General features: G+C 32.1%; 2 protein-coding genes across 7 annotated transcripts in view; one reads left to right on the top strand and one right to left on the bottom strand.

Moving 5' to 3' along the window:
• Positions 1-19781, top strand: part of LOC140447613 (15-hydroxyprostaglandin dehydrogenase [NAD(+)]-like) — a 62061-nt gene extending 42280 nt beyond the window's left edge. For both annotated transcript variants that reach the window (XM_072540369.1, XM_072540370.1), the window contains exons 3-7: positions 1674-1800; positions 16775-16881; positions 16985-17141; positions 19013-19187; positions 19330-19781. In XM_072540369.1, the coding sequence (XP_072396470.1) occupies positions 1674-1800; positions 16775-16881; positions 16985-17141; positions 19013-19187; positions 19330-19459 (696 nt within the window). In that variant the 3' untranslated portion in view covers positions 19460-19781. The remainder of the gene's footprint in view (positions 1-1673; positions 1801-16774; positions 16882-16984; positions 17142-19012; positions 19188-19329) is intronic.
• A 752-nt stretch (positions 19782-20533) lies between these two features.
• The window catches only part of LOC140447610 (probable 3',5'-cyclic phosphodiesterase pde-5), a 296700-nt gene continuing 290401 nt past the window's right edge, over positions 20534-26832 (bottom strand). For all 5 annotated transcript variants that reach the window (XM_072540362.1, XM_072540363.1, XM_072540360.1 and 2 more), the window contains 2 exons: positions 23036-23290; positions 20534-20945 (listed from right to left, as the gene is read on the bottom strand). In XM_072540362.1, coding sequence (XP_072396463.1) covers positions 20694-20945; positions 23036-23290 — 507 coding nt within the window. In that variant the 3' untranslated portion in view covers positions 20534-20693. The remainder of the gene's footprint in view (positions 20946-23035; positions 23291-26832) is intronic.

Genomic DNA, 26832 nt, shown 5'->3' with positions numbered 1-26832 from the left:
AGAAACTTCAGCCTAAAACTCCTTAATTCACCTTAATACAAGCAGTCTGATTGTAGTAAAGATTTTTGAGCAATCTAATGCCATATGTGTCGAGAACAACTAAATCCAAGCATTAAAATATTAGTGTATGTGGTACTCTTCAAAGGCTTTTTCTAAATCTATGAAACATGCTTAAATATTTTTCCTGAACTCAATGCTCTTTTGTAAAAATATTTGCATGCAAAAGTGAGCCCCCCCAGTACCCATACCGTTTCGTAAACCAAACTTCTTATCACCAGTTATCCACTCACAAAGTTTATATATGAGACAGTGCAATGCTTAAATAAAAATTTTAAGCTTGTGACCCATTAAACTGATAAGTCGATAGTCGCTACACTGTCTGACATTCCTTTTCTTGGGAATAGTTATAAACGTTGATTGTAACCAGTTGTCTAGTAATTTACTGCTGCTGTATATCTTGCTAAAGGAGGTGATAATCGCAACACACTCATCATTTAATAGTTGTAACAATTCTACAGGAATTTCGTGAGGACCAGAAGCTTTTCTTCGTTTAGCTTGGTCGACGACGTTCTGAACTTCTGAGATTATAATCGGTGGACTCGGTTAGATGTTACTTCTTGGTAGATTCTTTGGCCATCTTTAAATAATTCTATTATGTAATTTTCCCATACGGTACATCGCTCTTTAATATCACTTATAATTTTACCACCAGAGTCTTCTGATATATTTTGCCTGTAAATTCTGCTTTTGCCTGTTAATTCTTTTCCTTTTATAATGCAAATAGAAGCTGTCGTCTCTTGTAGCTATCGGTCTTTTGCTACTTTAATTATTTTTCTGATTTCTTTATGTATTTTTCTGTTTATGGATTTGTATTGCCTCCGAACGTCCATTAGATCTAAATAAGTTGTTGTTCCATCGTTTTCGTGGTCTTCCTTCTGTTCGTCTTGATTGCCTGAAAAAAAAAACAAGGTTTTTGTTCTAGAGAGGCAAAAATATAAAGTATCGTGTAGGGGTACATTTTTCCTTAAATAAAATTTGTGGTATAGGAGGTGTGGGTTCTAGTTGTTTTAATTTACTACAGAAATTCAGGGGGAATTTAGATCTGATGACTAAATGATTTTTTTCTCTGGAGATATACCGACAACAAAATTTATATTTGAAGTTAAACTCAAACTGGAGGTTCATATCGATAACATCAGTCACATAAAAGGATTGTTTTATGCTTGTTTACGAACTTATGAGAATAACAAAGATTGGAGTACCTACCTGATAAAACATCATTTATTTGAATGAATAATAATTTTCATTTTAAAGTCATAAATTTTGTTTTTTTTTGTATTTATTTTCTTAAAAATGTACCTATTTCATTTGAGCCGTAATGGATATTAAAAGTGAATACAGAAAGAACTGTTTGGTAAATTAAAGCCGTGTAATATTTTACAGTCCGTGTAGATATGTTCAAATGCTGGTATAAGTAATGGATTTTGACAAGAGCTATGACCTTGTAAATAACAGGTATAACAGGTTTTAAACTTATGTACTGCATCGGCATGACTCATAGCTCTTGTCAAAATCCATTACCTCTACATGAGGCACTTATAATACTAACGATCATCAGTGAGAGAGACCAAACTGTGCAGTGTTACAAACTGTATGTATTTTATTTATTTTAGGGAGTCACGTTGGCAGACATTAATGAAATTGAAGGCAAAATTGTAGCTGAACAACTTAACAAACAATTTGGAGAAAATAAAGTTATTTTTGTAAAGACTAATATAATAGACTATTCAAATTTTGAAGGTAAATATTTTATTTAATATTATTGTTTTTAATAATAATCCTTTACGTACGACAATATGTTTTTTTTGTAATCACGAAATAATATGTTGAGGAAATATAATGTTTTATGGCGTTAAAATGTCTAGTTGGGACTCAAAAGTTAATTTGTTTAAGGTAAATGTACAATTAATTGTCGGCAATAAAATTTATATCATAATTTACAGTATTTTTTTGAGAAAAAAAGATTTATTTAATATTTAATAAATTGATTCAATCTTTTTGTCCTTGGCAATATAAGAAGACAGCTTATAAGTATTTTTGAATCTTTATGTGCCCTAACTGGAATATACATTTAGCCAATTAGCTGCAGTATGACCGACTTTTAACAGACAACTTTACTTGGGAAGTACTTTACACCTTTAATTGTAATTAACTTGAATTTAATAGATATATAGGATCAAACACGTATTTCGACCAATGGTCAAAAAATATGGCCAAAATCACGTCGCCGCTTGGATTTTCGGGTGAGAACTATTTGTGGAATGGTATTGAGGACGTGGTATCTTTAGAAGTCTTACAAATAAGAGTGTGGAGTTAGTAGATGCGCCTACACGAAGGAGAGTTTAAATTGTTTGTATTCAAGAGACTAATGGGTAAGGACAAAGGCCGAAAGAAATAGGTGAAGGATACAAACTGTATTATTTATGGAAAAGTAACAGTAGTAATAAAGTTGTTATAATTGCTGATAAAGAAATGAAAGAAAACGTGGTGGTAGAAATTGTAAGGAGTAATAGAATAATGTCAGTGAAACAAATGCTTATATGGTGGTAGCGGTTCAATTTTTTTTATTTTAAAATTTTGGTCAGTTCTGTACCGATAACATTTTGTAGATCGTAATATTCCTTGTCAAGGAGAAATATTAAGTCCGTTGTTATATTTAATTTATACTGCTGATCTAGTGAAAAATTTAAACTCCACAAGAATTTTACAATTTGCAGATGACGTAATCATTTATCAAGAAAACATTAAAATATAAAATGCAGTCAAATCCATTGAAGAAAGATCCAAACATATTAAAACATGCAGAGAATTACATGGACTTAATATCTCTGATTCCAAAACTAAATTATGTATTTTTCAAGAAAACGAAAAGAAATAGTGCCAAGTTATCTTAAATATTTGAGTATTACTCTTGACAGAGAGCTGCTCTGGAAAGAACATATTATAGACAATATAGTTCAAAAACAGAAAAGGGAATAAATCTTATTCGATTCGTATCACACTTACTATGGGGAGCAGATCCAAATATTTCTTTGTTATTATTTAAAAGTTATATAAGAGCTGTAATTGACTATGGATCAATAATATACAGTGACGCATCACAGTGTCATTTAAACAAAACAGACAAAATCGTTAATAAATGTCTTAGATTGTATATAGGAGCCATAAAAAGTACACCGATTATTGTCAGTTGAACTGTCAAAGTTTAAATACGCATTTGGATTGTCAAAAAACTGTCAAACTTGAAGCACGGTTTTTGAAGAAAATCTTAACAATTTGTCGATTTTGTCCATCGAAAGTAGGAGAGAGGTTCTGTCAAACTCATTTGAGGTTGAGGGTTGAGGCTATCTTCGGTTTCCGTGATTGGCTTTTGTGGAGAGAGGTTGTATTATAATAGTTCTGTTCCTATCTTTATAAACTTTAATTTAATTTTTAGTTGTATATAAATAATTTTTATTGTTTAAAATCAATTGGAAAAAAAAAGATTTAAAGAGGTTTAATAATGGGGGATAGCACAGGGGGGGTTGGTCCTCCTAGTGTTGAGATGGTAATAAGTAAGAGAGATGATTCAGATATAGAATGTAATATAAATTTAGACAAAACATTTGTAGGAAATAATGATAATTCGGAGACCACTAATCAACATGAGAGTAAAAAAGACAAAAAACAGTATTCTTATCAGTATACCGACACTGGCCCATTTGAGGTCTATATGGAATCAAAAAACAATAACGTCGGAAATTATAGTTTTTTAAAGCTAGCAATATATATACATGATAAGAAAATTGAGAATATACAAAAAATTAATAAAAAAGGTAAAAACCGAATTAGCGTTATTTTTAAGAAATGGGAATGTGCTAATAAATTTGTTTCAAATATAGAGATTAAAAATGATGGATATGAACTCTTTATTCCTGCTAATAAAGTAACTTGTAGGGGTGTAGTAAATAATGTTGATGCAAGTATTTCTGATGTTGAATTAATTAGTTGTTCGGGTACATCCTCAGTAAATATTAAAATTTTGGAGGTAAGACGTTTTAAAAGAAAATCAAAATATGATTCAGGCAAATACATAAATACAGAGACAGTTGCTTTTACCTTTTCAGGAAAACAAATTCCAAAAGAGGTTTCTATATATGGGATTCCCTTTAGGGTAAAGCCATATATGATTCCGGTGGTTCAATGCTATCATTGTTTTCGTTTTGGCCATACAAAAAATCAATGCAGAGGGGATAAAAAATGTAAAAATTGTGCTGATAAAGCACATGAAGGTGAATGTATGATGAAATGTCTCCATTGTAGTAGTAATTTTCATGTAAGTACTTTTAAAGAGTGTCCTGAATATGTCAGACAACAGAATATTAAAGCTGTTATGTCATTAGATAATCTCTCTTATTTTGAGGCAAGTGAAAGGCATCCGTATGTCTCCAATAAAAAGTTAACAAAAGAAAATACATTTAGAGTAAGCCAGGACGAATTTCCACCTCTATCAAATCAGGTTAATATACCTGACAGAATTCCAATTAATGAGCGATGGATAAAAAATATTCGAAGTAACCCAGAACAGTGGTTTAGCAAAAAAAAACAGAAAATAGCGGGAACAAAAATAAAAGAAAAATTAACGAGTCAAATAAAACTTATGACAGAGAGCTTCACAATCAGAATTTTTTATCTCCAAATGGCAGATTTGAAGAGGGAACCTTCTCTGTTAGTTCTAAAATTCCTATCCCTGGATGTTCACGTACAGAACAACTAGAGAGGAAAACGGAAAAAATATTGAATGAAATACTAAAAAAACTGAATTTGAGACATAAGGAAGACCTAATCACCTACTTGAACAAGCTAATTACACATGAAACATCAACAAATAGAAAATTATTAGATCTAGATGGATCCCAAGAATTCATACATCCTACAATGGAACATAAAAAGTTTAAACAGTAATTATAATAGTTTAAAGATTTTTATACACGATTTTAACCCTAAAGTAATATTATTAAATGAAACATGGTTAAAAATAAATCACCATTTTTATTTAAGAGGGTATAAAATACATCGATTAGATAGATTAGATGGTTATGGTGGTATTGCTACTGCTGTTGATAATAGTTTGGATCATAAAGTAGTATATACTTATAACAATAATAATAGTAAAATTCAAATTTTAGCAGTTAAAATAATTGATTGGGACATTACAATTATTAATATTTATATTCATCCTGGGGCAAAAATAGATTTAAATGGATGGGTTGGGCGAATAGAAAAAATCAGAGGCAATAAAATTATAATGGGTGATCTGAATGCACATAATGCACTTTGGGGAAGTCAGGTAACTACTAATGCTAATGGAAGAATAATTGCTGACTCTCTAGAGGATTTGGATCTAGTTTGTTGCAATGATGGAAGATCCACACGGATTACACTCCCAGGTCAGAATGCTTCAGCAGTTGATATAACACTAATCTCCTCAGAAATAGCGAACAGATGTCAATGGGATGTATTAGAGGACTCGGGTGGTAGTGATCATTTCCCAACGATGTGTAAAATCCAGACACAAATTCAACATACATCTATCCAAAAAAGTTACAAAAGAAACATTAAAAATGCCAATTGGGAAAAATACTGTTCAAAAATAGAAGAACTAATGAAAAGTGGGTGTAAAGAATATAGCACCTTTACGCAAATTATGGAGAAGGTGAGTGATGAAGAAATACCCTTTTTGGAAACAAAAAAGCACACAGGAAAAAAGAAAAGTCCTCCATGGTGGGACACGGAATGCTCAAATTTAATTAAAATGAGGAAAGAAAAAATCAAAAAATACAAAGAAGATGCAAGTACAGATAATTATATAGAAATCAAAAAAATCTTTGCCTATAGTAAAAAAATATTTAAAAATAAAAAAAAAATAGTTTTAGATGCTTTTGTAATGGACTAAACAGGGACACTCCTCTAGCAGAAATATGGCGAACTGTTAAACAGTTCTCCACATATCAAAATGCAATAATTCCTGCCAAACTTCCCATCAAGACATAGCTTTGGATATATTAAATAAATTGGGAATTGATGTAACAGATCCAGAATTTACTGTTATCCAATCCAATGACAATGTGGAGGACATTTCTAGAGAGGAAATTATAAGTGTCATTAAAAAAAAAGGATAAGGCTACTGGCTTAGATCTAATAACATATAGTATAATTGGCAGACTTCCTCAGGTAACATTAGAATCACTGTCAATAATATTTAATCAAATAGTGAACAGAAAAGCTGGATTTCCACAAGAATGGAAAAACACTCTTGTTATTCCTTTCTTAAAACCCTATAAAGATCCATTATGTGCAGACAACTATAGAAATATTGCCCTAGAGTCATGTGTGGGCAAAATACTCCAAAATATAATTAAATTAAGAATTGAACAAATAATTGAAAAAAATTGTATATTGAATCCAAAACAGTTAGGATTTAGAAGAAATAAAGGGTGTAACGATAATTTAGCTTTAACAATAAATTATATTAGAACAGGATTTAGTAAAAATTTAAATACAATCGCAATTTTTTTGGATATTAGTAGGGCATATGATACTGTCAATACGTTTTTGCTATATAAATATCTAATAAAGTATGGTATTCCAACAACCTATACAAACCTAATTATGCAATTCTTGCTCAATAGAAATATTTCTATTAAAGATAAATCAAACAATATACTACGCCCAATCCAAGCATCAACTGGATTACCACAAGGGTCACCCCTCAGTCCAATATTGTTTAATTTGTACTCTAAGTCTTTACATGATTTAATCAAACCTGAAATGGAGTGCTTCCAATATGCAGATGATTTTGTAATTCTGGTACAAGGGTCAGATATATATAAATCAATTAATTGCTTAAATACTTACTTACAAAAATTACAGGAGTGGTTTGAAACACACAACTTCTCAGCAAATCTCAGCACATAAATCAAAAGCAATAATATTTAGAAAAAGAGCTCAAGCGTATAACTTCCCCCACCTTATGTACCAAAACATGGAAATCCCATGGAAAAATGAAATAAAGTATCTGGGGTTTCATCTACAGTGTAACTTGAATATGACAATTCAAATAAATGATATGATAGCTAAAGCAAACAAAGGAATTAATGTTATAAGAGCAATTTGTGGTACAAAATGGGGAGCTGACCCAAACATTCTTTTAAGCTTATACAAAGGGATAGTAAGATCTCATTTAGATTATGCAGCCAATCTTTTAAATCCTTGCAGTAAAAGTCTGATGATGAAGTTGGAACAAGTACAAAATATGGCCTTAAGGATTATAACAGGTTGTCTACGTTCTACACCAATTTTAATATTACAAGCGGAATGTTCAGTATCCACACTAAAAGTTAGAAGGGAAATATTGACTCATAAGTATATATTGAAACAAATATCTGAAAAAAATAACAGTAATAAGAAGTTTAAATAAGTTAAATGAAGCTATAAATGCAAATAACCAATTTTGGAAGAATAAAGCTATACCAGACTACTCATTAGCATATACGGACATACTCAAAAAATCAAAAAATCCGATACAAAATTAATCCCGTATATGAAGTATAAAGAAAAATTCTTTTGTATCCTATTACAATTAATAGCCTAGAATATGAAAAATATGAAATTGAATCTAATGAAATGTTTTTAGCAAAATATGGTGGAATATATAGTAATCATACCGATGTATATACAGATGGATCTATCGACCCACAAACAAACCAATCTGGATTTGAAATTTATATACTACAGATTAATTACAAATTTTCATCAAGGCTCCATAATTACACACAAATCTGTACAACTGAAATGATAGCTATATATAAAGCTATATCTGTGTGCATTGAGAAGGGGATCATGAAAGCAGTTATCTTTGCGGATTCAAAAAGTGCTTTATCCAACATTTCCAGTCTCAAATGGGATCAAATGGATTACGTAACCATAATGACCAAAAAACTATTGGTAGAAGCTAATAATATGAGATTCCCGATAGGAATAGAATGGGTACCTGGACATCAGGGGATTAAAGGTAATGAGGTAGCTGATAGGCTGGCGAATATTGGGAGAGAATTAAGAGTACCATATAATATAAAAAATGTTAGTACAGATATCTTTTGCGTTACAAAAAAAGACATTTTAACACAATTCTACAATGAATGGCATTCCCAAATTAAACATAAACATCCAAACTATTGCAGATTGCAGTGTGATTTCCCCATAAAACCATGGTATGCCAAATGTGGGTATATGGGCAGAAATACCATAACAAATATTAATCGTTTACGTAGTGGACGGTGGATGTAGTCACCGATATGTGAATGCGGAACCATTGGAACAGTGATCCATATCTTCTTTGAATGTCCCATAAACAAACACAAAAATATGGATCTGTATTTAGAACTAATAAAAGCAGGAATAGAGAGTCCAATATCTTTACATAGTATTCTATATAAACCCTCTGAGAAAGTTATAAAAATAATTATTAAATTCATCAAATTTTTTCAAATCGATCTATAAAAATTTTTTTTTATACTTGTCAAAATAACAAAATAAATCTAGAAAATATGGAAATATCCTAACATACAAAAATGTACGTCCTTAAAATCCTTAATCCTAACCGAAGGTAGCATTACCCATATACCTAATGTGACAATGTTTGGAAGCTACCCCCAAACGAGAAAAGTCTAATCTAACCTTAAATGAAGAAGATAAACAAATGGAAAAGCTAATCTTTCAGTATCACCCAGTTGTCAGCAGTAAACAGTAACCTTAAATGAAGAAGATAAACAAATGGAAAAGCTGATCTTTCAGTATCACCCAGTTGTCAACTAGCAGTAAACAGTAACCTTAAATGAAGAAAATAAACAAATGGAAAAGCTGATCTTTCAGTATCACCCAGTTGTCAATTAGCAGTAAAAAGTAACCTTAAATGAAGAAGATAAACAAATGAAAAAGCTGATCTTTCAGTATCACCCAGTTGTCAATTAGCAGTAAAGTAAACAGAAGTAGAAATTTATCCCTGGTTGTGCATTGCCTAGAGCAAGACAAGCATAACCTTACATGTACTGGGTAAATGATTATATAATCGAAACCCAAAAACAAACGAAGAAGAAGAATAAATACGCATTTCAAAGTTTTCTGCGAATTTTTGTAATTTAAGCACATTATATTTCACGAATTTGCGCTTATTTTGGATTAGAAATCAAAGCTTGGATAATTGCCATTCCAGGTTGTTTTTTTTTCGAAGTTTGATGGTGAATGGTGAAAAATTAAAGTAAGGGCCTTACTAACATTTTCTTTGTGATCTTATGCCTTTACATATTTCCTAATCTTCTATATAGTCAAACCACATCTAAACGTTTTGGTAGATTTAAACTTTGTTAACGTTTGCCATTATGGAGGAAGAAATTCCTCCTGACCGGCCACCAGATCCCGACCCAAATATAAGTCAAAATATGTCTCAAAACAATGCAATAGAGAAAGTAAACATTAAAGAAGAGAGTTTATATTCCTAATCAGATTTGGGGCTCTTTGAGGTCTTTGTTCAGGGTAAAAATAGTAATGTGGGTAACTATCATATCCTAAGTATTGCTAAGACTATCTTTAATTTAAAACTGAAAGAGATTGCTAAGTTTGATAGAAAAGGAAAAAATAGAGTTGGGGTAGTATTCAAGGACAGACAATCTGCCAATTCGTTTATCCTTAGGAAGGACTGGGAAGAATTAGGTTATGAGGTTTTCATTCCCACTCATCTTATCTCTTGTAAAGGTATTGTCAGGGGAGTTTTTAAATCTTTGTCAGAAGAGGAAATTAAAATGTCAACTTCTACTAATCTACCCTTTTGTAGAGTTATCTCTGTTAAAAGAATGAATAGAAGGGTTATGCAAAATAATTCAGAAACCACTTTCATCCCTACATTTTAACTTTTTCAGGAAGGAATATTCCCAAAGAAATTGAAATTTATGGTCTGCCTATGAAGGTGATACCCTTTGTTAGTCCAGTTCTCCAATGTCATAATTGTCTTTTATATGGGCATACTCTTTCTCAATGCAAGGGAAAAACAGATGTGTTACATGTGGTGCAAATCATGATTCTCCCTCGTTTGTAGGATGCAGTAGGTTTTGTATGTTCTGTAAAACACCAGATCATGACTCTAGATATCCTGAATGTAAAGAAAGAAAAAGACAAAAGAGTATTAAGGAACTTATGTCGTTTGCCAACTTATCCTATTATGAAGCTATCCAAAACATTCCAAAGAAAACATCTAGCCCAAAGTTGAATATTAAGGATTTCCCTAATCTTGTAAATAATTTATCCTCTGCAAATAGCATTTCAGTTCAAGAGAGGAGATCAGTTGCTACATCCCTGTCTTCAAATTCTGTTTCCTATAGTCAGATTACAAAATCCACTCCATCAAAAAGGAAAAGACCATTAAATGCAGGCTTTGATTAAAGTTCTCATTCTAAAGTATTGAACAATCCTAATGGGAGATCCCCCAAAGAATCCCCTAGTCACTTTATAAATAACTCTCAGACCCAAAGAGATTTAAATCAGGCTATATTAATGCTTAATCAAAATCACAGAGATTTGGTTATGACATTTATTGGTGAATTGATTAATAAAAATTATAGTTCTTCTAAGGATCACGTTGGATTAAATGTAGAAATTGGTAATCATAAAAACAAAAGTGTATCACATAATGCTATAAGTACTAGTCAGGAACGAGGAGGGATGGAGGTATCTGGGTCTGAGGACTCAGAATACTGGTTCCCCTCTCGTCTTGACCTGGTACACACACGTTTTTAACATTTTATATTTTCAATTATCACGCCCCACTATTATACAATGGAATATAAGATACCAATGTTGATAACTTAAAAGTTCTTATTAAAGACTATAACCCTGATATTGTCCTCATTAGTGAGTCTTGGCTATCTAACCAACACATAATTAGATGCAGAGAGTATCACATTATCAGAAGGGATCGAGGTGATGGATATGGGGGCTTAATTACCCTTATCAAATACAATATAGATTTTCGGGATATTCATATTAACAATCCTGGTTTTAATTCAGATGTTCAATTTCAACTCACCTTTTTACCCAAGTATAATTTAAATATATTAAATATGTATTGTCTTTTGGACAATCTCATTTCCAAAACATGCTGGTCTTTGATCAACTCGATTAACAAACCTCTACTCATCATGGGGGATTTAAATTGTAATCATAGAGCATGGGGAAGCTCAAGAGATAGTGTTAATGGCAGAAATATTTTGCAAACTGCAGAAGATCTTAAGTTAATTTTTCTTAATGATGGTTCTCCAACAAGATTAGTTCGTCCTGGTGGCAGAAAATCAGTAGTTGACTTATCATTGGCTTCGATAGATGTGGCACCTAAAATTAGTGGATGGACCACCATTCCAGGTACAGGATCTAGTGATCATTTTCTCATTCTATGCTATGTCGGTATCCCAACACAGGACTCTAATCAGGTTTCTAAAAGAAGAAATTTCAAAAAGACTGATTGGCTTTCTTTACGTGAAAAACTAGACTGTATTTTCTCATCGTTTCCAATTGAGGACTATGAAAATTTTATCAAATATATATCATCAGTGGCAGACACATCAATTCCTTGGACCTCCTCTCATAATAACAAATATCACATTCCATGGTGGGATGATTCATGTGCTCATATAATACAAAAGAGAGTTTTAGCTATTAATACATTTAAAAATTCTCCTAGTATTGAAAACTATATAGAGGCTAAAAAATCCATTGCGAAAGCTAGAAAATTTCTAAAATTAAAGCGAAAAATAAACTTTAGATCCTTTTGTACCAAACTAAATAGAAATACGCCCCTTAAAGATATTTGGGATAAAATTAACAAGGTTTCTGGTAGTAAATTGCCTCTTTTATCTCAATTGCCACCTGAGGAGGTAGCCCAGGAAATTTTAACATTTCTCTCACCTATTTCTGGAGACTTTGAATTACTTTTCAGTCCTATGCAGTATTCTGAGAATCCCATATCATTTGATGAATATCACAATACTCTTCTGTCTAAAACTGATTCTGCTATGGGTCCTAAACAGGTTTCATACTCTATGTTAAGAAATTTACCGCACTCTGGATCATTACTCTTAATTCAATTCTTTAATGAATGTATCCGAAAGGGACAGGTTCCTCTCTCGTGGAAACAAACGGTCATATTACCCATTGTTAAGCATGGAAAGGATAAAACTGACCCACTTAATTATAGGCCAATAGCTTTATCGTCGTGTGTTGGTAAAATGCTGGAAACATTAAACTAAAAACAGAATTGAGTGGTTCTTAGAACACAATCATATTTTAAATCCATTGCAACTTGGTTTCAGAAGGGGTAGAGGTTGCATGGAATGCATTTCATTACTAAATTCTAAAATACTACAAGGATTTTCATTGAATCAATAGTGTCAACATCTTTTTTTTATACTCTAAACTAATTAAATATAACATTCATATTCAACTAGCAAATGTAATTTATTCTATATTAAATGATCGTAGTATTTATGTAAAGGACAAAACTGGTCAAATTCATGGTCCAAGAAAAACTAATCAGGGCTTACCTCAGGGCTCCCCTCTAAGTCCAATGTTATTTAATATGTATTTCCTATCTTTATATGAGATTATTCAAAGCATTTGTAATCTGATACAGTATGCAGATGATTTGGTTATTTTGGTTAGTGGGACTGATCTACTTAAATTAATTAATTCTTTGAACTTGTTAATGGATAGGATGGATCTTTGGTTATTAGAACACAACTTTAATCTATCTTACAATAAGTCCTCAGCAATTATATTTCAAATAGGGAATCGTAAATTAATCCTCCAAACGTAAGAATTAGAGGTCATGCAATTAAATGGGTGGATGCAGTGAAATATTTAGGGGTAGTTATTCAAAAAAACCTGAAGTGGAAATCATATGTGGATTTAATAGAATTAAAAGTAAGTCGTAGCTTGAATGTAATGAGAGATAATGTGGAACATATTGGGGTAGTGATCCTAAAACTCTCCAGATAGTTCATAATGGTTTGATACAGAGTCATTTAGATTATGGATGTCAAATATTATCAGATTGTCCTAAGGCGCTAATCAACAGGTTAGATAAATTACAATATAAGAGTATTCGTAGCATAACAGGATGTATGAGATCTACCATTATTCATGCATTGTTAGGTGAAAGTGGTCAAATTCCTCTAAAGTACAGATGGGAATGGCTAAATTCTAAATTCCTCCTAAAAAATCTTATGCTAATTAATAATCCAATAATGTCTGCCTTGAATCAATTACAGATATCAATGCAATCAAATCATAATAACTGGAATAAAAAAAGTATTCCCCTCTTAGTTTCCATTATGAATAAATTCCAGTATACCCCAAATTTATTTTCTAGTGACTTATTTCCGTGCCACAATTTTGAATTAGAATATTAATTAACTTCTATCCCTATTAGGAATGTGCAATCTAATAAAGGTGATGAGCATGCAATAATTCAATTTTAAAGAATCTCACTTGACAATCCACTTCACACTATAATCTTTACAGATGGGTCAGTTCAGAGTAAGGGCTCAGCAGGATTTGGTGTTTTTTGCCCTGACTTTGAATACTCATACTCTAGTAAACTCCCTACGCAGACTCAAGTTTTCACTGCAGAGATTATTGCAATTAATCATGCGATTCAATTCTTGGAGAAGGATATCAAGAGGGCCTTAATCTTGTCTGATTCTAAGAGTGATATCCAAAAGATAGGGAAAACATCTTACTCAATGGAAACTGAACATACCTCTATTATGACCAAAACGGGCAATATAGAAGCCAATCAACAGAACATCAGTATTATTCTGGCTTGGATTGCAGGGCATTCGGATATTAAGGGCAATTGTGTTGCAGACAAATTGGCAAACATAGGAAGATCACTAAAAATGCCAGCCAAAGTTAAATTGCATTATTCAAACTACTTATTTTATATTAAAAAGCAAATTTGGACTCGATGGGCACAAAAATGGAATTCAAACAGATCAAAAGGGTCGTTTTATAGTAAAATAGTCAATAAATGGAACAAATCACCATGGTTCAATCAATTTCCTTATAAAGACAGAAGGCATATCACCGCAGTAATTAGAATGAGAACAGGACATTGTTCCACTCCCGTTCATTTATTCCGCATGGGTATTCAGGACAACCCATACTGTGAATGTGGTCAAATTTGATCTCTGAATCATGTTATCCTAGAGTTTCCAATAAACGTTTCTCCAAATTTTGACCTCTACAAAGAATTGGTTAAAACAAAACTACAAACTCCTATAGAGATTTGCTCTCTTCTATCCAATCTTAATTCTCAAAGACTAAATTTGATGATTACTTTTCTTAATCTAGCCAAAATAAATCTATAATATATTTCTATCTTATCTTATATAACATAACCTTACAAATTCCTCTCTTTTTTTACACCTGGGTTCTCTATCATCCGTTGGTAGAAAAAAAATGAAGAACTTGGACAGTCCACAGTAAAGTAGCTATTGAATTAAGTAGATAGCTGCAGAAGAGTTTGCTGTGGAACTCTGAGGATCTCATCACTTATTTTATATATAAATAACTAAAAAGGACCTAATAGAAAAGAAAAGATTATGTAGAAAAAGACTGGTTGCTACATCCAAACGAGAAAAGTTTTATCCTGTGTTGAATTGCCTTTCCTATACTAACTGTCTGGCCCAAGAAGAAGAAGTTTCAACATAGTGTTCATTCAATATAAAATAATTTCAATTTAGTTTTATATGGGGATATTCGATTGTCTAGAGCAAGTTGAGAATATCCCTGAATTAGCTGGGCAAATTATCCCCTGGGATATTACCCAATAAAGAAGAAGAAAAAGAAGTACACCGATTAGTAACCTACAAGTTGAATGCTGTGAAATGAAAGGGGATATAAAACGAAAAAAACTGGGCATCAGACTTTTAGTTAGGTTATACGAGAAAAAGTCTACTAGTTTAATTAGTCTACTAAAAGTTTATTATCCAAAATACACCAGCTGTAGTTAGTAGACTTACAGAAAAATATTGGATAAAGAAGAAAACCTATTTAAGAGAGAGAATAAGAAAATCTATTCAAAAATGACAATATATGATAAACAACTATATAATTCTGACAAAAACAAATTACAATATTGACTTTAATACTCTGGACAAGTTCAGGCATACTTGTTAAGGGGTTATTGCAATTTGCCTTTATCTTTAAGGAAATTAATTTTTATATCTGACAGTTCACAAATGTTCAAAGATTGTTATATGCTATGTGTGGGATGTGCATACTGAGATAAGAATATAAAAATAGTAAAATGTTTGAACTAAATTCCATCATAAGTATTTATATACATAGCTGAATTAATAGCGGTAATGGAAGCACTAAAATATTTATCTAATATAAATTATTTAAAGTTTATAATTCATACTAACAGCAAAAATTCTTTAAGTCAAATTAGTGCCATAAATCCTAAATCAAAAGTAAATTACGTTGAATTATATATAATAAATAAAATAAAAGAACTTTAGAAACAAGGCAAAACTGTTAAGTAGTCATGGATTAAAAGCCACTGAGAAATAGCTGGAAATGAAATGTTAGATGAATTGACAAAAAACGTAGTGACACAAGTAGAATTAACTCATTATCTTTGTATGTCTAAAAATATAGAATCACAAATATTTAAAGAGCTTAAGAAAGAATGGAAAGAAAGGTATATTAATGAGAATATAAACACAGTAAACCATTAGAGAGCAACCAGAAACCATATTATGGATAAATCTTGGTTTTATAAAATGGAGTCGACAAAGGATATGACAAGAACTATATGCAGAATTAGATTGATTCACTGCCTTACACCATCACATATGTATAAAATTAATCTAGCTGATTATTCACAATGTATTTGTGGTCAGATGGGTAACCTACAACATAAAATTTTGGACTGTTCTCTTATATCTAATAAGGTTAATAATTTTTTTAATTCGCTGTATTCTTTGAAGGATGTCCACCATCTCATTAATTTAAACTATTTCTTAATATTATAAAACAATAAGTTTTATATAGATCATTGTATAAACATGTTTTGAATATTAAACTCAAATTGTAATTGAAAATAGAGAGTAAGTAATCCTTTGTAATTTTTTAAATACATAACTAACAAAGCACCTAAAAGAAAAAAAGCTAGAAACACATTACCAAAAAACAAGACTGTATATTAGAGATCAAAACTAGTATTAGATTAAGGATAAGATTGTATACGAAACAATAAATGAGTATGAATAAATGAGTAAAATTGTGAGATTGGCGAATGGATTCAGTATCCGTAGTTAGGTATATAAACCCAAACAAACAACAACAAATATATTTAATATTTGCTATTATTTCCATTTTCTGTTTTTTATTACTATTTTCCATTATTTAATTTGGGTATAATATAGTTTGTATCTGCTTTATTTATTGATTCTTTTTTAATTTCTGGCTCGTTTAACTAGAAAGTTAATATTTAAGCATTTTGAATCTCTATCGATTATTTTCTTCTAATATACGAGTACTAAGTTTTTATATAAAGGTGTGTTTAATATTTTGAATAAATATTTTGAAATAATTAATATCTACAGTTGTTATTTTTTAGATGCATTTAAAATAACGGTGGAGAAATTTGGGAACATAGACATTCTCATGAATAATGCTGGTATAGCAACTGATGGTGCTTTTAAAAAGTCCGTAGAGGTTAATGTTGTAAGTATTTTAAAAATATAAAAATACTGGTTTATCAAAAACTTGGTCTTTATCTTACGGATTACGTATTTTATGTATATATACAAAACTTTTTATTTTCTAGCTTGGAACGATTAATGGTATGATTTTGGGCATAGAGCATTATTTAAGCAAATATATGTCAGGCGACGAAGCTGTTATTGCTCTCACTTCCTCTGTTTGTGGCTTGGAAGGTTATCCTCAATGGCCCGTTTATGCTGCTACGAAATTTGCAGGAATAGGTAAGAACGTATTCACAGTTTATGTACTATCTTGTAATGTAATTTAGGTATATTTGGTTCAGGTAAAAAGGCAGGTTAAAAAAATGGTTCACCTTTAATATTTTAATTTAATGGAAATCGTTTGATAGACATTTATGCAAGTCTATTATTTGTTTTAAATAGTAGTACTTAGTTTCCTTTTAGGGCCACTAGATGTGTATTGAGATTGCAAGTGTTTTATCCCAATTAAGATCTCCTATTTACATCATTATGATATACCATTCCAAATCTACGGTAAATTAAAATGTTCATCATTATCTCACAAGGGATAGACCAAGTAAGGTTAAATCAGAATATAAACGCAGATTTAGTATTAATATTCCAGTTTATGGAAAGTTTCCGCTATATTTTTAAAAAGTTAGAACGAAAGGCCGAGAAATCAACTGTTGTTGATATAAAGAGGGCTTTGGAAACTAATATAGGTGCATTAGGAAATTTTAAGGAACAAGGTTACAGACAAAAGCCAGGTTGAATTCTGTTTGTTGTAATGGCAGGTAGAAAGCAACACAATTATGATCTAAATTGTGATCTAATTTAACAGTGAAGTCGGCCTAACGATACTCAGTCCCAAAAAGATTGACTAAAAGTTTGTGTGGGACGCAAGGAAGAGTTAAGAAAAGAAGATATTTAAATTTAAGTATATTGCTTATATTGTGGATGTCTCTTGTCTTCAACATAAGACGAAAACCGAACCTCAAAATGGTTGATTATTAAAGACTACGATTATTCAGTCAATGTCCAAATAAGGTAATAATTCGATGTTAAGGTAAATTGTAGATTTTAAGTTTTAAAATAACTTTATTTTATTTTGATGACAGTCATAACAGTCACTTTTTTATAAATTTGTGATTAAAAATATACTAAATTTAAAAACTAAACTTCTTTGCTATGTTTTAATGCGCGGTGAAAGCGAAATAATTTTACGTTATGGGGAGACTGTCCCACTCGGGACTTGAGAATAGAATCATTTGTTACCGCTCAGAAACAGTAATTTATAGGGAATTATCGTAACGTCTTTAACGAATATTTTTAACGGTTCTAACGAACTTTTTTATTGAGCCTTTTTATTAAGTTTTAGTTTGGAAACTCAAAGCACTAAAACCCTTTTTATAATCGGCTGTTTAAACCTTTTAGACGAGAAAAAGTATAAATCACTCACGTGATGACCTACAGTTACGTATTAAAAAGTAATAAATAATATCTTACGATTGCAATATTTTAACGAGATTTATATATATATATATATATATATATATATATATATATATATATATATATATATACACAAAAAGAAAGTCAGGAAATGCAGATGTAGATTGAAAACAAGTTGAAAGATTTGCGAGACATTTCAACAAACTATTTTTAGACCCTTTTTATACAAAATACATTTAAAAGTAAATTTATTATTGTAAAGAACCCTGGCACAGGGACGGACTGTTATTATTAATAACGCAATTTATTAGTACCGTATTAAGAGAAATATGTTTAGGCGATATGTTATGTTACAAGGCTCTATCAGCTAATTTGACATAATTCTTTTGATATATTATTTAACGCCCTTTAACACTTTTATAATGGAGATTTTGTTATAATGTACTTTGTAATGATGTGTTCGTATGAAATTCATAAGAGACTTATGACCACCTGAGGTAGTCGATCTTCTGTTATATACAGAAAAGTGATAATGGAGTGTTTTTTAATTAAGTTTAAACCAAGTATTCATTACAAAAATACGAAAGTAATTCCTTAAGGCAGCATCTTTGATATTATACTAATAATTTAATAAATAAGCCCCTTTAACTATAACGAGTAAATATTGTGTAAAATTATAGGAATGGTTTTGTCATGGGGCACCGAGTTTCACTATAATAGGACAAAAATAAGGGTATTCGCTCTTTGCCCTAGTTCCACACATACCAATTTGCTAGCTGGAAACAATAAATGGTTGGTTCCTGAATATGAAAAAGCGTTCGAATTGCTCGAAGAAGAAATAAAAAATACACAAACGTGAGTAAAAAATATCATTTTGCAATGGAATATGCCATCTTTAGAATAATATTCAAGTAAATCAGTTATTTTTTAATTTTTTTTTTTTAATTTAATCTAGATTGATAATGATTAGATTGATAATAATTGTGTTACATTTTAGGCCGGAACATGTGTCCACAGAAGTGATGAAACTATTGGAAAATTCAAAGACAGGATCAATTTGGATAATTGAAAGTGGAAAATCTGCTTACGAATTTACTTTGCGTACACGTAAAGATTTATTGAAGTAGTTTAATTACATACAATTCATATCAGTACCTACTTTAATTTTTTATATGATGTCCATTAACTTTACTTACTTACGTAATTGCTTACTTACGTACCTACGTTTTTAAATTATGACTGGACTATAGATATTAAGTCTAGAAGTGTTATGATATGATATTGTTAGGCAATCTGGACTACTAACGTGGGCATCGTTGGTTGTCTAAGGTGTAGAGATGATCATTATTATCGTATTATCTTTGTGGTTAAACTGTGGTATTATTAACAAGTGTATATTCAGGATATCTTAAACTAAAAGACAATAAAAAAAGTGTTTGGAGTGTTTTACTTCTGTATTAGATAATAAAAAGCCTGTTGTAGAGTTATAATATTCGAAATGATAAGAAACTAATATGGTGTCAGAAGTCTAGTGACCCAGTCATGCACACAAGTAAAAATTATGTGTAGATATACAATTGGCGGCTGTCCTAACCTAAAAACGTACGTTTTTGTTTTTAAAAACGTAGTTTTGTAAGTTTTTGACATTTTAATACTGTCCATAAAACTGCCTCTTTCTTTTTCACGCCATAAAGTCACTGTTACATTTAAACTTAAACCTTGTGGACAAATTTTTTTTATGTTGTTAGTTGTAATAAATTCATAGGCCGATAAAAATTACTGGTTTTAGTAAAGTAGGTACTCCAGTAGGCTTTATCATTGAATCCTGAAGATATCCTATACCGACCACGTTACTAACCAGAACGTTTTATTAAAAATTAAAAAAGGAAAAGACTTGTTAACTACAATAAAAGCAGCGAAAATCGAATACCTCGGTCACATCATGTGCAACAGCGAAAGATATGGGTTGCTGCAATTAATTCTACAAGGAAAAGTAGAAGGACAACGAGGACTAGAAAGGCCAAGGATTTCCTAGCTAAAAAATCTACGTACGTGGTTCAACACAACAATCACATCTTTTCACAGCAGCAGTTTGCAAAATACAGATTGCCATTATGGTCGCCAACATTCGAAACGGATAGGCACTACAAGAAGAAGAAGGTACTCCAAATATTAAAAGTAAAATTAGAATACAAGAGACGTGTATTATAAAAGTCACTTTATTTTTTAAGAATTGTACTGTGACAGTTTAACACAAAAATTTGTGAAAATTTTAAACTGAAATCTTTGAAAATACAAAATCACTTATTTAATCTATTAGCTTTCATAACAAAGGTTAAAAATAACTAATTTGTGGAAATTTCAGTGTTTATGTGTCACGTCTGCATCAATCATCTTCCAATGATCTAGATTTTGTAAACACATATCCAGTAAAGACTTTGTTTCAGGAATGATCGTAGAGAGAAGTGTATAACATGGTATACAAATACCCGTTATAAATCCAACTTGACTTGTTGGCTGTTGATCTGGTTGGTATCTGTCCATCATTGGAATGGGAGGTCTACCAGCCTTTCGTTCTTCGTCACCTTGGTCATAAAATTCCTCAAATATTACCTAAAATAAAGAAAAAAATAATATGAAAAAGATAAATGGTATAAAAATAGATGATATAGTTACTTTAATACTTTGGCTACTGCGTGTATTATTTCTGGTACACAGTTGATGTTTACCAGAAACTGCGTGTACTACACTTGAACGTGTAATAACTCACATGAAGTGGTAATAACTCAAGCTGTCTGTAAATTTGATCATAATTCTGATGTTTTTAAATCCGCATCTAGACTCCTACAGTTTACTGATAAATTCTGGTGGAGCGGTTTGACTTCTTCAACAGATGGCCATACTATGACCGATTTTTTTAAATTCTGGTGTACCAGTTTGAGACTCCTTCAGTAAATGACATATTACTATCATTTGCTAACTTGCACGCACTGTTTACTGCCTTAGTTAGTTTGTACAGGATTACTCTTTTGTGTTTACGTTTCTTAAATTAGTAAACTGTGGAATAAAATAACTAAGTGATGCTGAACTACTTGAAATAGCGGAGAATTTAAGAGGAATGGAGTATGACATTATTGGTGAAGATGATGATGATTCTATAGATGATCAAAATTATCAAACTTCGTGTTTTTTCTTCGTCTAATTTAGACATTTACAGTGAAGGGCAAGAGTTAGAATTTGAATCTGATATAAAATCTCTCAACGCCGATTTTCAACCTGATAATTTTTTAAATAATACCTACAAATAATAATCCCAATGTCATTTGTAATAATTGTGCAGATAATATATAAATCAAAAATCACTTTTTTAGTTTTGAATTTTGTTTACAATTTTGTAGGTAATTTAATTTAATTTAATTTTCACGGAAAATGTAGGATTCCCTTAAAGTTTTTTGCACAGGGAGAAGGAGATCAGCGAATTCATTTTTATAAATTTTTGATTGCCAACGAAATCTTATCACTTATTGCCGAGAAAACGAACAGATGTACTGAACAGAAAATACTATTAGGAATTACAAATAAAACATTATTGGGTCAATGTAGAAACACAAATCAATCCGAAATTTTTGTTTTCTTAGGTCTTTTAATTTGGATGGATTTGAATTATTAACCCACGTTAAAAGATTATTTTAGCAGCAACATGCTGTATAAAAGTAAAAGATGAGACGATAATTTCATTTCGAGGACTACTGAGCTTTCGTTGATAAATACCGAGGAAGCGTCACAAATACTGTGTGAAATTATTTAAGCTGTGTGGAGTAAGAGCTTACACATACAATTTTAAAATTTATAAATAAAAAGAGAATTGCACCTATGCGATGGCATCAATTTTAGGGTGGAAGTGAATAAAATTAAGGTAGGTATGATAGTAACCCACCAACCAAGTTCTGAAAGGACATGGTACATGAAGAACAATAGCATCAATGCACCCATAGTTAGACAAAAACATTTCTTAGATATCTAAAGATTTAGAGGTTCCACCAAATTATGAAAAATAATGATTCTTGACAATAAATATAAACTGCACAAAAATATGAACTGAACTATTTGATGAGAATGTGATGAATTTGTTGGTAGAGAAATCAATGTAGTTCTTCTAAAAATGTACCTGAGTTTTCTGTAACCAAGGATTTATTAAAATGTTTCTTGGGTATCTTGCTGGTGTCTGGCTACAATTTACATCCAGGAAAAAGATTTTATAGGGATTCACATCCCGATCTGAATAATCAGGTTATTAGTCAACCAATGAGAAAAAATCCAGTCTTTTGAAATAATAAAATACATTCATTGTGCAGATAATCGTAAAATAGATGTAATTGATAATATTTATAAGTTAAGACCTCTAATAAATCTACTAATAACAAAATTTTGAAACTGCTTTATTCCGGAAGTGAACCTAAATTATTAGGAGTACATGATGAATTATTACGGTCGCCAGGGATTACTGAACCAGGACTTCATATTGTAGATTAAAAATGCTTTTATTTAATACTGTTCGAAGTACACAAAGGTCATGTAAGATGAAGTAGCTATTACGAATATTGCCTTTGTAAATTCGTGTATTCTTTTTTAAGCTGATACTGACTTTGACCCGATAATAAATGACAATACCAATTAATCCCTATTATATAATACAAATTTACCTCAACAGTCTTAACCTGAATATCCCACGGTTTTGCACTTGCACTTAAGTCACTACCCGTCATAGCTATGGCCTGTATGAGACGTCTGTGTTCTGTGATATTCCAGGAAAATGATCCTTTCTCAACGATCTCACTAAGTTTTGTTTTATTTGGGAAAAATAAGGCTAAATCTGTTGCCAGAATGCAATGCTTCAAGTGATCCAATACTTGTTTGTAGTCAGTATGTGATAGTTTGCTAAATATGTTATGCCCTTCCTGAAACCAAAAATGTTTTAAACACATAAAAAATAAATTTAAGAAAGGTTTTTGTTTTTATTACATTTTATTTTTAAATTATTTAATTCAGGAACCTCCCAAGATACATTCCTGAATATTGAACATATTATAACGGGTGATAGGTTATAGGGTGTAAGGTACACGACAGGGATAAGATTATTTCCGTGTTTGTTCGTATTTGGTACTTTAACTACACTGTAAATACAACTAGTAGCCCCTATAGGTTAAAATAAATAAAATCCACATCACTCTGAACGGTATAATTAAATAATTACCGAAAAGAACAATACCTTCTTAAAAATGGGTAACAACAAAACGTTATGTCCGTAGCCTTGCAATCTCGTGGCTGAGTATATAAATTGTTTATTTGAAGATGAAGTTACTTTTACAAATAAGATAACATTTAATGGTAATATCGTTTTTAAAATTAGTAGTCTTAGATACGTATCTGGACTTAACAGTAGAGTTTTTTGTTTTTTTATTTAAGGGACAATGTACCCAATCCTATAATTAACCAGCATTTCATATTTATTCTAATCCACTAGTTTACTCTCCTAGTTATTTCCAATGGTTTACCTTAGAATCTAATAATGACTCTTGGACACTTCAGTGTTGTGGCTAGGTTCAAAGTAAAGTGACATTTATACATTTTCGAAAAGGTAGAGGGTACATACACTTTACAATCCCGGTAAAGTTAGGTCTACTTCAGGATCGCGACCAAAGCAAGCCGTGGTTCACTCTCACTTCCTTTAACCGAGAGGGTACCCCGTCCCAACCCACCATCTTTGTCGCTAAACGTCATTTTCTAACCCATCCTAACATCCTTCTACCAACCCGCACAGGCCAGCAATCCCTGTAAAATGAAAAACGACGAAAATGCAAGGCCGTCAGTTTCCGGCAGTCTCTTGAAATTAGGCTATGGTAGAAGTCTCGGTTGTAAAGGGAAAGAGAGTGCTAAGAGTCCCCGGAGTCAAACAGGCTACCTTCACAAACGACAAAAAATGTGGTTTTTGGCAACATATAACACCAGAAAATTTATGGAGGACGAGAAACTCATAGAACTTAAAAACGAGCTAAAATATAAGATGGGATATACTTGGATTACCCGAAGTACGGCGAAAAGGTGAAAAACTAATGGTACTTTTATCGGGAAACCTATTGTATTATGTAGGAGAGTCTTCTAATGGCGTCGTCGGATTTATGGTAAATAAAAAACACACAAAGATTATACTTACAATTAAAAGCGTAGGTAATAGACATATATCTTATCTACAAAGTAAAGAAAAACATTTTATTACAGGTCATCCGGATATATGCACCTACCAGTGCCCACATAGACAAAAAAGTTGAATGGTTCTACGATGACGTTATAAGAGCGATACAAGAGGTAACTACCAACTATACTGTGATCACAATCAGCTGAGAGAAAACTCAGTATTACAGACGCGACGATGGCCTCTTTAATGTATATTATTATTTGCATTACGTTTTGGAGTGATATTTAAAGTCGGTAGTATTTCCTATACTGTTGTTATTATTTACAACCCGGTCCGATACTTATTATTTGGCGACGAGGATGGGATTCGTGTGTGTGCCAGTTTAAGTGCATTATTTCGTCCTGGCGATAAATAAAGCAAATTGTGTGCAAGATGGCGGGCGGCATTAGGAAACATCGAACAATTTAACGTGGGTGACTCCAAAGGTTGGGAATCATACGTCGAGCGTATGGATTTTTTCTTCTTGGCAAATAACATTACGGACCCTGATAAGAAAAAAGATACATTTTTAAGTTTGTGCGGTCCAAATACATACGAGATTATTAGATCTTTGGTCGCGCCGTCCAAAGTGTCTGATAAAACTTGACCAAATCATAGTTGAGTTAAAAAAGCATTTTTCTCCAAAAACGTTGGAAATTGTGTGTAGGTTTAAGTTCTATCGTCGGAATCAACAGACTGGTGAAACAATATCTGTGTATCTGAAGGAATTACGAAAATTGGCAGAACCTTGTGGTTTCGGAACTAGCCTTGACATAAGGCTACGTGACCGACTCGTTTGTGGTATTACCAACGAATCGCTACAGCAAAAGTTGCTAGCCATAGATAAGTTAAAACTTAAGGACGTGCAAGACATGTGCCTTGCACACGAGGTGGCTGTGGAAAGTTTGGCGGTGTTACGAGAAAGTGAGTCGAGCGTAGATATAAACGCGGTAAGTTTTCGTAAAAATCAACCGGGCTAGTTCAAACAACAATTAGCTAATCGCGAAAGGAAGAAATGTTTTCGGTGCGAAAAAGAACATTCTCTAGAAACTTGTGAACACATTAAATCAACCTGTGCCTATTGCAGGAAAGTTGGACACATTGAAATAGCTTGTTTTGATAAAAGGAAGAACCAGAATCACAAATGCAAAGTAGATCAGACTACCGTGGAATCTACGTCCAATACCGAGCCGGTTTCGGGGAACACTCAGGGAGTGTTTTTTTTATCAAAGTAGTGACTATGAATTTTCGTTAAATAACGTGACGTCTGATATCATTACCGGTAAATATTTAGTAGATGTGCTACTCAATGACCAAAAAGTGAAAATGGAGGTTGACTCGGGCGCGAGTTATTCAGTGATAAGCAAATCAACCTACCATGAAATCTTCAGTGAAAATCGACCTAAAATAGATAAATCCAGTGTTATTTTACGGGAATATCAAAACACAGTGATACCCACACTGGGTAAGTGTCAAGTTGAGGTAAAGAGAGGTCCAAGATCAGCGACACTTCCTCTCATAGTCACGGAAGGAAATCGCGCCAGTCTACTCGGCAGAAACTGGTTTGATAGTTTAGGTTTAACCATAGCTGGGGTAAGGTTGAACCGTAGCTGGCTGTCAAATTTTATCAATGATTAATTATTCAGAAGAATACCCAGATGTATTTAATACAGATTTGGGATCTTACCGGGGTCCCCCGGTAAGTTTTTCGTTGGACAAAAATGTAAAGCCGGTTATGTGTAAAGCTCGTAAAGTTCCATTTGCGCTAAAAGACAAAATCGAAGTTGAACGGGACAGGCTTATTGCGAAAGGGGTTTTAGAGCCGATTACGCACCCAAAATGGTGCACCCCAGTTGTGACTGTTTGCAAAGAAAACGGGGAGGTTAGGATTTCTGGTGACTACAAATCCACATTGAATTTAGCGTTAAATCCGGAACCGTATTCAGTGCCATCGGTACAGGGTATCTTATCCACACTTGCGGGCGGTAAAGTTTTTGAAAAACTGGACATGGCGCAAGCTTATCTGCAGTTAAGTGTCAACCGCGAAGCTGCTGAAGCACAAACAATAATTACACATAAAGGGGCTTTTAAATGCAATCGTTTACAGTTTGGTATATCAGTGGCTCCACAATTTTTTTAAAAATTCATAGACACTCGATTAACGGGTATTCCTGGCGTACTACCTTATTACGATGACATTTTAATAGTCGGTAGCTCAGAAATAGACTTGGATTGAAAAGTGCGCGCGGTACTATTGCGTTTCCA

Source organism: Diabrotica undecimpunctata, chromosome 8 (genome assembly GCF_040954645.1).
Source record: "Diabrotica undecimpunctata isolate CICGRU chromosome 8, icDiaUnde3, whole genome shotgun sequence".
In the NCBI taxonomy this organism is placed as follows: Eukaryota; Metazoa; Arthropoda; class Insecta; order Coleoptera; family Chrysomelidae; genus Diabrotica; species Diabrotica undecimpunctata.
This window is presented reverse-complemented; position numbering and strand designations above follow the sequence as displayed.